This window comes from Furipterus horrens, unplaced genomic scaffold, assembly GCF_987537825.1.
Source record: "Furipterus horrens unplaced genomic scaffold, mFurHor1.1.pri manual_scaffold_8, whole genome shotgun sequence".
Classification (NCBI taxonomy): domain Eukaryota; kingdom Metazoa; phylum Chordata; class Mammalia; order Chiroptera; family Furipteridae; genus Furipterus; species Furipterus horrens.
The window spans coordinates 16,967,410-16,980,334 of NW_028327178.1; the positions used below are offsets into that span (position 1 = coordinate 16,967,410).

General features: G+C 49.6%; 1 protein-coding gene across 2 annotated transcripts in view; it reads left to right on the forward strand.

Moving 5' to 3' along the window:
- Positions 1-12,925, forward strand: part of MYO5B (myosin VB) — a 297,557-nt gene that overhangs the window by 180,913 nt on the left and 103,719 nt on the right. For both annotated transcript variants that reach the window (XM_090285530.1, XM_090285531.1), the window contains exons 8-10: positions 3,560-3,667; positions 4,806-4,915; positions 11,699-11,964. In XM_090285530.1, coding sequence (XP_090141656.1) covers positions 3,560-3,667; positions 4,806-4,915; positions 11,699-11,964 — 484 coding nt within the window. The remainder of the gene's footprint in view (positions 1-3,559; positions 3,668-4,805; positions 4,916-11,698; positions 11,965-12,925) is intronic.

Here is a 12,925-nt window from a genome sequence, read left to right on the forward strand (position 1 = left end):
TGTTACCGAAAATAAACAAATATCGGCAAGACCCATCTGGCTGTATTTGGACCCTTTTATCCCAAATGTGATTTTATGGGAAGAGGGAAGAAGCCCTCCTAATTTTTTGCACTCACACGAGTGTACTGAGGTGAAAATAACTCTTCCTTAGCTCGTGTCTCTGCGAGATGCAGACTCCTTGGGCTTCTGGCTGGATCAGTTGGAAACTACCCAATTCAATCAGTTTATGGCACTCTTTTACCTGCGTGTGCCCTCTGAGAGCATCTTGGAGTGAAGTAAAGACCTTTGATAAGCTCTATGTCAGTCTCTTGGGGATGGGGATAGGCTGTGAGCCCTGAAGCTTGACATTTATTGACATTTAGTTTTGTTTGTAACCCTGGTTGAGTAGTTGGAAATGTCAAATAAACGAAGGACTAGTCAGCAGCTCCTAGTGACCAGTTAGACAGCTTCAACCCTTTTTGTTCACCTAAAACATGCAGAGCAGGAAGTCTTGCAAGACTCCTTGGCGCAGCAGGAGTTTGCTGGGGGAGGGGGGCGCGGTGGGGGAACCTACAGACAGATTAGCATGCAGTCATCCTTGCTCTCCTCTGCCCTGTTGCTGCTGGTCTGTTGCATTAACGGGGCCACAGGATGGGTTTCCTTTTTAGAAAGCATCCCAGTGAATAATTTGTTACAACGTGAATAAATGGTGGTCAAAAGAGGTGTAATGGGCCCATTTTCCCTTGAGTACAGCCTCTAGGCAATAAGGAATACATCTTCTTTTTCATTCCGTTAGTGCATGGGTACAGTTTTATAAGCAGTCTCTCTTGCCTTGCACAGGTCAGAGCATAGCCTCCCCAAGTGGCATGCAAGCCATTGGCTGTGGCCTTGGTGGTCCACTGCTCTTATCACTGGGTTCTTGTCCCCTCTGTGGTCCGTACCTGGCTTGATTCAATGTCTGCCAGTTGAGCCAGCTCATAGAGGATTTTGCCATATTTTTCTCCTTGGAAACTCGAAGTCCAGAGAGGCCCAAACAGAAGGACACAAGAAGTTGTTCTGGGATGGGATGGTCAGTGACAAAGTTGTGGGCTTGAAAGGAGAGCTGCGGTCCAGGTGGGCTCAGCAGGTGGGGAACGTCTCTTCGGATGTCTGTCTTATTAAGGGGGTCTGGAGGGTGATGCTAACAGAAGTGATTGCAAACCTTAAAGCAGAAGGAAAGGAGAGGATGCTTAGTGTTAGATCCAGATCATTCAGCTGACCCCTGTGGCCCCTGCAGTGAGGAGCCTCAGCCAGGGGAGTGACCGGCTGGCCTGGGTTTGTGAACTGGATGCAGGGAAATGGGGTGCTCTGTCTTGCTCAGAACATCAAACAGCAGGGCCCTAGCTGTTGACAGCAAAGGGTCTCTGATGAGTGCTGCTAATGCCACCTTCCCTCCAGTATGGAAGTCTGATGTCCCCTCCTCTGGACTGTCTGCCTGGAGTGCTCAGGTGATACTTCTGATAACAGGTTAGGTGGTGTTTATGGCTAACTCATGGGATGGCATAGGTAAATAATCATTTCTGCAATAGGTGATCAAGTAATAGGCTCCCAGGCCTTGCCAAACCCTGGGTGAGCCTGAGCAGCCTCTAAAGCCCTGTGTTCCTCAGTTTGCCTGTCAGAAAACTGGGAGTAAATAATACCTTCAGTTTTTCCCACATAGGCCATGTTAAAAAAAAAAAAAATCATCAAATGAGATGTTTTGGAAGGTGAATGTAAAGGGAAATGAGAATTGGTGCTTTCATTAAGCCTTTGGCATGATTACTCTATGCCAGAGCTTTCAGGGTGATTAGATATGAAAGAGCGAAATACATAACCTTCTCAAAGACCTGAAGTGGCTTCCTTCATAAAAACTCGCTGTGGCTGTGCCTCTGCAGGAGTTCAGAGCTGAATTCCCTTCTCTCTAGTTCAAGTACCTCCAGTCATCCAAGTGTGTGGAACTCCTCCAGGAAGCCTTCCTTCATAAACTACAACTGGCATTCTGCTCTTTGTTCCTGTGGACAGTGGTTGATGGGTCAGGTTGAGTGAGACTGGGGTTTGGGACTGAGTTGTCACTTTATAAAGGAAGGTCCAGGAAGCTCTTTTAGGGCGTTTGACCTTTGTCTTGAGGGCAGAGGAGCAGGAGAGGGTCGCTAAGGGCTATAAATAGGAGAGCCATGTGATTGGAGTTACCAGCTGTTGAAGGGACGGGGACAGAAACCGGGAGACTGGTTTAGCCTTTTGCAGGAGGCCCAGGCACCAGACACGGAAGGTGAGACCCAGGGCAGTGGCAGTCAGTGTGGAGGAAGGAAAGAGACTTGGGAAATTCCTAGGGGTCCCAACTGGAAAATCAGGCTGTTGAAGAAGGCCTGGGGCTTGCCATGAAGCTGCATCTACACATGTTCGATGTTGTGGGTTCAACCACAAACACTCCAGTCAAGGAAAGATAACGTGTTTTCAGAGGAAGAGGAAAACCAGTCAGTGTCTGGTTTTGGAGACACTAAGTACTGGGCAGGGTTGTACCACACAAAGCAAAGCTACTATGTCTTTTGTGGAAAATGTAAGTGACTTTTCAGAGTGTTTTTTTTTTTTAAGATTTAATTTTTTAATTTTTTTTTAGAGAGAGGGGAAGGGAAGGAGAAAGAGAGGGAGAGAAACATCAATGTGTGGTTGCATCTTGCATGCCCCCAACTGGGGACCTGGCCCGCAACCCACGCATATGCCCTGATGGGGAATCAAACCAGTGACCCTTTGGTTCGCAGGCCGGCACTCAATCCACTGAGCCACACCAGCCAGGGCTCAGGGGTAATTTTGATTACATGTGTTTGTTGTCTGTGCTAGTTTCCAAGCCCTGTAGTGCGAGTGCTACCTGGGGCTGGTTGCATTTTCTCCCTCTGCTAAGGTTGGCTCTGAATTCTAGCACAGAGCCTGGGCCCTTCCTCACCAGCTATCCCCAGGATGTCCCCAGAGGCCTGACTGAGGAGGAATGAAATGGGGAGGGGGGGGGCAGTGTGAGAGCCAGCATGAGGGTCTCAACCTTGTTCATGTGCCTAAATAGCTCAAGGGTGCCCCAACTTGGTGAAACAAACAAATGATCCCCAAACCACATCCCCCTGGGCACATCACTGCCTCTCATTTGTCAAATGAGCTTTCAGACTAAGATGGAAGATCATGGAAGTCTGTGATTCCAGGGTAGGTATACACTAACTTGAGTATTAGATCCTTCTAAAAACAAGTCTGGGATGCATCCTACTTTACAGTGAACTCTCCACGACTTATTTATCTTTTACATGCACATGATTTTCGCAGAACAGTGTTGTACAAATACAGCAAACCCTTCTGACAGTGGAGTGTCATTTTCTGCCTTTTGTTGTTGAGTTTTCTCTCCCGTTTGCCACTGTCCATGAAGGTAATATTTTGAAAGGCTTCCACGTCAGCTGGGAATACAGTCTGGCCTGGGGTAGCTCACTAAGGGAGCCGAACGCCCCACAAGTCACCGTCTGCAGGTAAACTGGGGACACAGCTTCCCTCCGATGCCTGATGCTTCCCCTCCTTCCTTCCACAGCGTGCGCAGAGGACTTTTTCTATACGTCGCAGGGTGGAGACACGTCCATCGAGGGTGTGGATGATGCTGAGGACTTTGAGAAGACGCGACAAGCCCTCACACTCCTTGGTAAGGAGCTTGGGAAGCGGGGCAGAGGCCGGGAGGTTCGATCCCATGGCGAGGAGAGGAGGAGAGCCATGTGCAGCTGGGCTGGCCCACCTTCGCCAGCCGCTGCAGAAGCCCGCTCGTCCTTGGTGAATCTCTTCTTGCTCTCTCCTTCTGTCCCAGCTCTCGGGCTCCATTAAGGTCTGGGCCTTTGTTGACCTTGCCTAAAAATAAGGATTTGAGAGTTGTTCCACTTTGTGGGTCATCTGAGTAAAGTTTTTAATCTGAGCATGACACACTTTTATGCCCATTAATACAGGTGTTGCAGACACTTGATAAATTATTGCCTTAAAATTAAGTAAGTGCAGCTGGGGAGGAATATGGGGGAACAATGGTATTATTTCCTAAACTGAGTGGTAGGTTGACTGGAGTTTATTATATTATTCTGGAACTTTTTTATGTCTAAAATATTTTGCAATTGAAAAAGAAATGATGATGCCTTTTAAAGCTAAGTATCAATCATAAGAGATTATCCATGTCTTTGGTAACTTAGTTGCATAAATAAATTTGGTAATAGGTGTTTGCTGCCACAATGGCTGCGAGGCTGGCATGTCTGTCACTATGAAGGACTGTGCAGCGTGGTGGCCAACAGTCCCCCGGACACCCAGCCCCGTCGCAGCACTCCCAGGAGAAAATTCCTCCTCCTCCTCCTCCCCTGTTGACACTTTGGATGTGTGTCACAGACATTTGCAGGGTATTATGTTGGGAGAAAAATGACTGCAGACAGACGACCATTCTTTTTAAACTGGTGAAAACATCCATAAAACGTTTGGGTCAAATCTAAGTCCAGAATGAGTCTGCGTGATTGCCGCCTCTCCTTTGCTCCTGGAGAGATTAAGATGGGACTGTGAGCCATCTGGTTTCATCAGGACAATCAAAGTGAGGATACTTCCGTTTAGCCCGAGGAGCCCCTTTGCCCTCGGAGCCATTACTGTGAGTGGTAATTACTTGATGAGGAGCTGGGATCATTTCAGGAGGTACTGGCCCAGAAAGGAAAATCAACCCCCCTCGCCTTTTTTTGAAGTCCTTATAAAAAGGGTAAAATGACCTTTCTGTCCTGCCGTGGATATTGAGTGTCATTGGTTCTTTCTTTCCCCCCCAGGAGTGAGAGAGTCCCATCAGATAAGCATTTTTAAGATAATTGCTTCCATCCTGCACCTCGGAAACGTGGAGATCCAGGCTGAGCGCGACGGTGACTCCTGTAGCGTATCAGTAAGTCGCACACCAGCACTGGAGATAAAACGTACACAACTCATTCTCTTCTTCCTGTTTGTACAACTGAAATGTGTCTTTACATTTAGAGGACACGTGTAGGTTATTTATTCTTACCAGCAATGGTTTCTGTTCCCTTGCTGATATTTTCTTAAAAGAACAAATCCTTTCAAATCAGCTGCCATCAGATTTCTATCATGGAGGGCAGGGGATTTCGTGGCTACTAAATAAATTTATTTTCTTTTTTATTTATTGATTTTAGAGAAGGGGAGAAAGGGGGGGGGAGAGAGAGAGAGAGAGAGAGAGTGAGAGAAAGAAAGAAATCAATTTGTTGTTCCACTTATTCATGCCTTTATTGGTTGATTCTTATATGTTCCCTGACTGGAGATCAAACCCACAACTTTGGTGTATCAGGGCAGTGCTCTAACAACTGAGCTACCTGGCCAGGGCAATAAATTTTTTTTTAATGTATTTTATTGATTATATTGTTATAATAGTTCCAATTTTCTCCCCTTTACTCCCCTCCACCCAGCATCTCCCTCCCCCAGCAATCCCCCCCAAGTCCGTACCCATGGTTCGTACATACAAGCTTTCCCACTTCACCCTTTCATATATTCTTCTTCTTCCCTCTTTTTTTTTAGTAAATATGTGATTAATTAATTGTTTTAACAATAAAAAAAATAACAATCCCTCCCTCTCAGATATTAAGACCCTTTGTAATCTTATAAAGAACAGTGGGCGAAGGTCTCAAGCTCCTCTAGCTGCTTCAAGCTGGACATGGTCGTCATCCTACCTACCCTTGGGTCCAGAAATCCCTAATAATAGTGGGGGTGTGGAGGGGAGGGTGGCCTTCCCACATGGGGAAGGATCGTGCAGACTCCAGGTCAGTTGGCTGTCTCCGGACAACGGCGTGCTTGGTTTAACAGGCTGGCATCCTTGTTGTGTTCTGGGGGCAACAGATTTGGCAAAAAGGGTTAAAAGACATCATTCAATCCATAACCACTAGATGACAAAAGGCAGGGATTAATTTTTCAATGTTCCACATTAGGGGAAAAAAAAAAAAAAAGAAAAAGAAAAAAAGGGCTTCTTTGGAGGAAGGCGTGCCAGGCACATCTCAGCTGTCCAAAACCCTTTTGTCCATTATACTTAGTTTGGGCTGAGGGAAATAGTTTAGGTTTCCCCCCTCTCAGACCTCTGGGCCCTTTCTGTCCAAGCCATTTGGATAGAAAAGAGAAACCAGTTTTAAAGCGAAGCCCACAGACCACCCCATTCTTCAGGCACTTAGTTCAGCAAAACCGTTGAGTCTCAGGAGGCAGCGCTGCAGAGAGGGTTAAGTGAGGCTTATACGTACAGACCATCTCTCAGGTAATGTGGTCATAGGCTTATGCCCTCTGGTTCAATTTTGCTCATTTGTTTGTGTTGTTCATTAGTTTCCTGTAATAGGTAATAAATTATTTTTGATGGTTTGATTTTAAAAGCACCGTGAGGCCCATGGAATTCTACCAAGTGTTGTCAACCATGAGTACTTTGAGCTCCCGACTGAGGCCCATGCTGGAAGGCCATGAAAGAGTGTTGGACACCATACTTGGTGACCGTCTCCAAGGAGCTTACAGTCTAATTGTGTAGATAAGACAGCTGACGACACTTGCCAAGATCTTGACAGCATGAGGCAGGATATTGAGACATCCATGGGACAGTACTGCACACTGTGAAGTGCTTGGTGAATGCTCACAATGACTTTTCTTCCTGGCGCCCGAAGTAGTACCTGATATCTGATATGTGGTAATAAAAAAATGTCTAAGTGAGTGGATGGCAGAGTAGATGCCAAGGCAGAATGGGCAACAACTGTAGGCGTTTGCTGGTACTTCCTTGTGTTGTGCAAGGTGAAACTGATATTCTGACAATGAATGAGCGGGTCGGCAACAGCTCATTAACAGGTCTCCTCTAAGCCCATTATCGCTCTGTCCTGGGAGGTGCAAAGTGCGATTACTGCTCCAAAGGACTTAGAATTTAAATCACGAGATGCCAGGAAAAGACAAAAACAACACTTGAAAATATGAGCATCGGCCTGTGTGCATGCCACTCACAGTTGATGCTTTTTCAGTGGAGCCATTTACTAACCACCTGCTGTTCGTCTAACTAGGGTTGGGGGTTATCAGAAGTTAAAACTGGCCCTGACTTGAGAGAGCAGAAGACCTGAACTGTAGCCGGGATCTGTCAGAGCTCATTCCCCTCCTCTCACCCCCATCCCATACATTTTCCCTAAAAGATAATTGGCATTGGGTTTGGGAGGTACCCCTGCCATTCAGGGCTGCTGCCTCCTCAGCAGGGAGCCTATGGCCTCACAGGAGCTTTGAGTGTCACACCCGTGGGCCCACTGCCAAAGGTGGGAGTGTGGAGCTGGGCTGTGTCAGGTGCTGCTGGACGTGTGTGTGTGTGCGCACGCTAGACATCAGTGTGTGTGTGTGTGTGTGTGTGTGTGTGTGTGTGCTAGACATCAGTGTGTGTGTATGTGCTAGACATCAGTGTGTGTGTGTGTGTGTGCTAGATATCAGTGTGTGTGTGTGTGTGTGTGTGTGTGTGTGTGTGTGTGTCAGCGAGAGAGACTCAGGTGTCCAGAGGAGGACCTGCGTCCTACGGGGTGGTGTATGGGCCTCCACTGAAGACGAAATAGTCCCCTAGACTGAGTCTTCAGGGCCAGTGAAGTATTTCCTCTGGTGTCCTTCCCCTCATGAGAAAGGCATAGAGGGTCCCTGCCTTTCCACCGCACCCCAGTGAATGCCCCATGATTCCTTAGGGTGACCATACTCTCTACCTGGTGTCAGGGACAGGTGAGATTAGGAACATGTGCATTGAACAGCTCCTGGTATGCCCTGGTAAATGTCAGGAAAGGTGACACATGTTCTCTTGGCCTCCGACCCATCCCTCCCTTAGTCTCCTTGTCCTTAGGAAGCATGTCCTGGCCACGTCCCCCATCACGGGTCCTTGTGGCACCGGCACCTCTGCTCTCTGGCACTTCCCGTGGTTGTGGTTGTACATCATTGCTGTATGTCCCTTCCTCCTGAGCCTCCGAAGTTGGTGAGGACAGGGACTATCTGCTCATTATCATGTCCCAGCACCCGGCGTTTGGTAGACACCCGGGAATTAGACAGGTGATGGAGGCTCCCTAGGCTTGGGTGGGTGAGTGAGAGAGAGAAGAGCGGCTGAGCATATCTGAGCACCTGATGGGGTGGTGGGTGATGGTGAGGCCTGAGACGCAGGGCCAGTGAGTTCCTGGGCACCTGCAGGGTTGTGTGGGCAGGGCCAGGGTCCTTTTGAAAAGCCAGGGCTTGGGCTTTAAGTGTCTGTCTGATCCTCCAGCGGATCTTCCCCACCCAGCCTCTGAGAGGACCTTCAGGTGAGAAGAAAAGTGCTTGTGGATATTATTTCATCAACGCCTGTTCCGCCCACTCAAGTCCAGAACCCTGTCTGTTGAGCTCAGTGCTCCTGCCCTTACCCACTGGCACCCACTGAGTATTTGTGCAAAGACTGTACAAAGGTGGGGATGTCAGAGCACGTGTGAGGGAGGGTGGACGGGGACACAGGTGGTGGTGAAGGGAAGGGAGGCAGGACACCCAACAGAGAGACGTGTGGGTACCGCATGGCACAGCAGGCCCCATCCCTTGGAGCTAATGGCAAGTCAGAGCTTCTCGAATATGGGTACTTGGGTCTAGGCTAGTCTTAGGTGGTTCTCCAATAAGAGGCTGTGTAGAGAACTGAGAGCGAGAACTATGAATCAGGACTGCCAGGGTTCAAATCCTGGTTCTGCCACTTACTGGTCGTTACTTAACCCTTCTAGGTCTGTTTCCTCATCTGCAGAGTGGGGTTGAGGTTACCTGCCTTAGCCCAGGGCTCCCATGATTCAGTTCTTAACTATTATCATCACTGTGGTTAGAGCGAGAGTGGACCTTATGAACATCCTTCTCACGTCACACGGTTGGAAAAGCTAAGGCCCAGAGAGAGGAGATGCCTTTTCTAAGGTCATAATGGCAGTTGATGGCAAAGCCAAGTGCAGACCCAGCCAGTGTTCTTTCCCCTACGCCACTGCCAGCCTTGCCTCCTCCATGGGACTGTCCATCCCTGGAGCTGGAGCTGTCCTCCTCTGGCCTCATATCCCCCGTCGGTGCCTAGCACAGTGCGGGAAGCACAGTGTGCTCCTGAGAAACTAAATGGTAGCCATTTACGTGCTAAATGGTGGCCAGTGAAAATCCCTCTCTCAGTTGCCTTTTGGTTGATTCCCCAGGACATAGGGTGCGCTGTGTACTGGAAAGGCTATCTATATGCTGTGTGCCTTCTGCTCGCTAGTGTTTATTTTTAATTAAGGCATGGAAATGTGTTCCATGACTGCAAGAGTTGCCTTGGAGATGTGACAGCGCACAATGACTTGGACACCAGAGGCAATTTGTTTCTTGAATTTGGCCCATGGGCCCGCAAACCTAATCTGCTACCTCTGGTGCTGGCTATTTATAATGGATTTAGCATCATTTAATTAAGCTTAAATGTTAATTGCATGATGTTACACCAGTTTCAGTTAGCACCTTTAATTAACAGTCAGAAGGGGGTAATAGAGGGTAAGCCACAGCCCACTGCAGTGGATGGGAACCTGTCCCAGGGTGACGATCAGACCCTTTCTCCCCTGCGTTCACCTGGGAGGTGCCAAGGAGGGCAGGGAGCCTGTGGGTATGCGCGGGCGGTTATGATCGCTGCTAGCAGGCCATTTACATGTCAGGGAATCCAGCTGCAATGCTGTGTCTAGCAATTAAGAATTTCCCGAAATAGGTCAGATGAACAAGTCGGACACTTGCCACCTCTGAACCTGTTGCCTGCCAAGCAGTCCCTGGGCATTTCACGTTACCACATGTGGCTTTGTTTGGGGGAGGGAGCAAGCAGCTGGGGGTCCCTGCAGTGTGAAAGGCTTGTTGGCCAGGAGCCATGGCCATGGCAACCCTGCCTCTCTGCACCCACCCAGCCCACGCTGATTCTCACTGATTCTCATGGGCTGGGTGAGGCGCTCTGGGCCACAGTCGGGAAACGCACTTGGCCTCCTTTTCCTCCTCTGAGAAATTAAGGGGATTGGGTTAGCATGACAGTTCTCAGGGCATTTTCCTGGGACCCTAAACCCTAGGCCATTTCTTAGGAAAGTAAGTGTTCTTGGGTCCGTGAAGTTCAGGAAATGCTCAGTAAAAAATCTGTGTCTTGATGCTGACCGGGTCCACTTACAAATTGGTGTAGCAGTGTTCAACCTGATGCCCCCTCCCTGCCGCTTTTGTTACGTAAAGCCCGTTACTGCGCTTTGTAGCTGTTGCTCCACAAACCACACTTGGAAAAAACACTGGCCTTCATGATTTCTGGAGGCTCTTTCCTACTCAGGCTTTCTGTTATTTTGTAGTTGTGTTTGTTTGGAGTAGATTTTAAATATCTGTAGGAGGAAAAAAAAAATGTATATAGCTCCTGGGGATATGGTGGTAAGTGGAAAATGGTACAGATAGCTGTTCATTTTCATTGAACAAGTCCTCATTTCAGTCCTACTATGCCGTCTCATCAGAAAACGAGTCCCACCAGCAAAGGGCCCCCTTTCAGTTTCAGAGTTAATATGCTCTCCAGCAGGCTCTCGGGGCTGGGATATCAGCTTTCCTGGGTGGATTTAGATGAGGGGGTGAATAATGGGCAAGAGGAACCTTGTAGGAAAAGCAGGTTTGCTGTGGGGTGCCCGGGTGCCTAAAGATGTACCGTTTGGGTGAAATCAGACAGGTCCCTGTGGGTGATTGGTACTCGGGCAAAGGAGGACGAGGATGAAAGGCAGCTGGCCGCAGCAGCTGGGTTCATTGGGTGGCGTGGCCCTGGGCACCTGGGTGAGATGCTGCCCCTGGGCACCTGGGTGAGATGCTGCCCTGCTCTAGGACTGGGCTTCTCACCTGGCGGGAGAAGGGACTTAAGCTGCGGGAATTCCTGGTTTGTGTGTTTGTTTTCGGCTCTCGGCACATGTTATTCATTAGTGTTCCAAGTGATCTTCTCAGGTCAAAATTCGTTCCATATTTTTGCCATTTGTCCCAGCTTTCCACCTGGGTGCACTTTTTCCCCTAACCATCAAGTGCTTTAAGAATATAAAGTTCACTTACCTGCTATGTAGTGTCACTGAGGCCAAGATGAAAGGAAGTCTGCTTCTAAGCTCAGGATCATGGGTGTCTGTGCAGGGTCAGCTCAGGGCTCACTTCTGCACACGCAGCTCTTAGACCGCGTGCTCATCAAAGTCACGCTTGACAGCGAGGACTTCTTTCTGGGCTGCGGGTTAAGCCCTGCACATGGACCTCTGCAGATGAAAACTACATTCACTGTGATTCTGCTGCCTTCCCTCCAGCTCCTTGCTCTTAATGCTTTCTCCGTTCCTAAGCTATCAGTTCTCATGCTGCTCCCTTCAGTCGGGATACCCTCTCCTACCAGTGACTCTGCAACCAGCTGGCAATAGAGGAGGAGACAGGAAAAGTGGCGCAAGTTTTTGTTAAAGCCCTGATCGTGTGGTCAGTAGCGGGCACCGTGATCCATTTGAACAGCGCTCTGGGGCCCTGACTGTCATCTCCACTTAGTGGTGTGAGTTTCAGTGAGACTTCTGGAGCAGCAGCTGGCGATGAAGTGGGGCCCTAGAGTGCTGGGGCTCATTCTGTCCCCAGGCAAAAGGGCAGAGGGCCTGCTGGTGGGCCTGTCCTCCACGCCCCGCCTGACCCACCTCCCCTGGGTCTCTTCCAGCCCCAGGACGAGCACCTCAACAACTTCTGCCGACTGCTGGGGGTGGAGCACAGTCAGATGGAGCACTGGCTGTGCCACCGCAAGCTGGTCACCACCTCGGAGACCTACGTCAAGACCATGTCCCTGCAGCAGGTGGTCAATGCTCGCAATGCCCTGGCCAAGCACATCTACGCACAGCTGTTCAGCTGGATCGTGGAGCACGTCAACAAGGCCCTGCATACCTCCCTCAAGCAGCACTCCTTCATCGGGGTCCTGGACATCTACGGGTGAGTAGGCCGGTGCCCTTGTCCCCGCCTCCACCCCGCCTAGTGATCCTTAGTGTCTTCCTGCTGGCATTTGAGAGCCAGCAAGGGCCAGTAGGTGTTCTACAGGGTCCAGTGGCACAGCCTCCCCTGTCTCCCAAGCTGGGTACTCAAGGTGTGCCCTTTGTGTGGGCTGAGTACACCCTCTGCTTGTGGTTGAGCCTTGGTTTCTGTTGGCAGATCAGTGGGAGGGATTTACCCAGGCCAGTCAGCTGCAAGGACTGGCTGTGACCACTGACCGCCAACCTTTGCCCTCCGTGGAGGATCAGCTGTGCAGGGGCAGAGTGGTGGTGCTCTAATGTGGTCTATAGTTTTCCACTGGGTGTCCAGGCTCTGGGATTTCCCGGGTGGTGCAGGGCAAGGTCAGCCCTCACCTGCGTTTTACCTGGGGCCACCCTGCATGAGCTGCAAAGCAATCTGAGATGGCTGCTGCTTGTGCTGGGCTTGGAGATTCCCAAGTGAAGCCAAACTGTGAATCTGGGCTGGCTGCTGCTAGTTCTGGACCTGTGGCTCCTTAGCAAGGGGTACGGGGACTGGGGGCTCACTGAGGCCATCTGATGCTTGTTTGATAGGATTTAGAAAGTTGTGAAGCATGAGCCAAGATGAAGGCATTCATGGACAAAGTCATGGTTAAGAGTTTGGGTGGGCCATAATTTGGGAGGGATGGAGTCTCAGGGGATCTCTGGGGCAGGGGTAATAGTATTAGGTTGATGGAGTTTCAGATAAGGCACCGGCCTGTCCACTCTTTCTGTGGGGGGACGAGACAGAAAGGGACAATGGCCTCTGCCTGCCTTTCTGAGAGAAAACTATCCTCCAGCTCTCACCTTTATGCCAAACATTTCAGTGCCTCCCTGTATGCCACTGATGCCTTTCAAGCTGCTACCCTGGTGCTGGCACTTAAGAGAGATTCTGAGGAAGCCCTTGT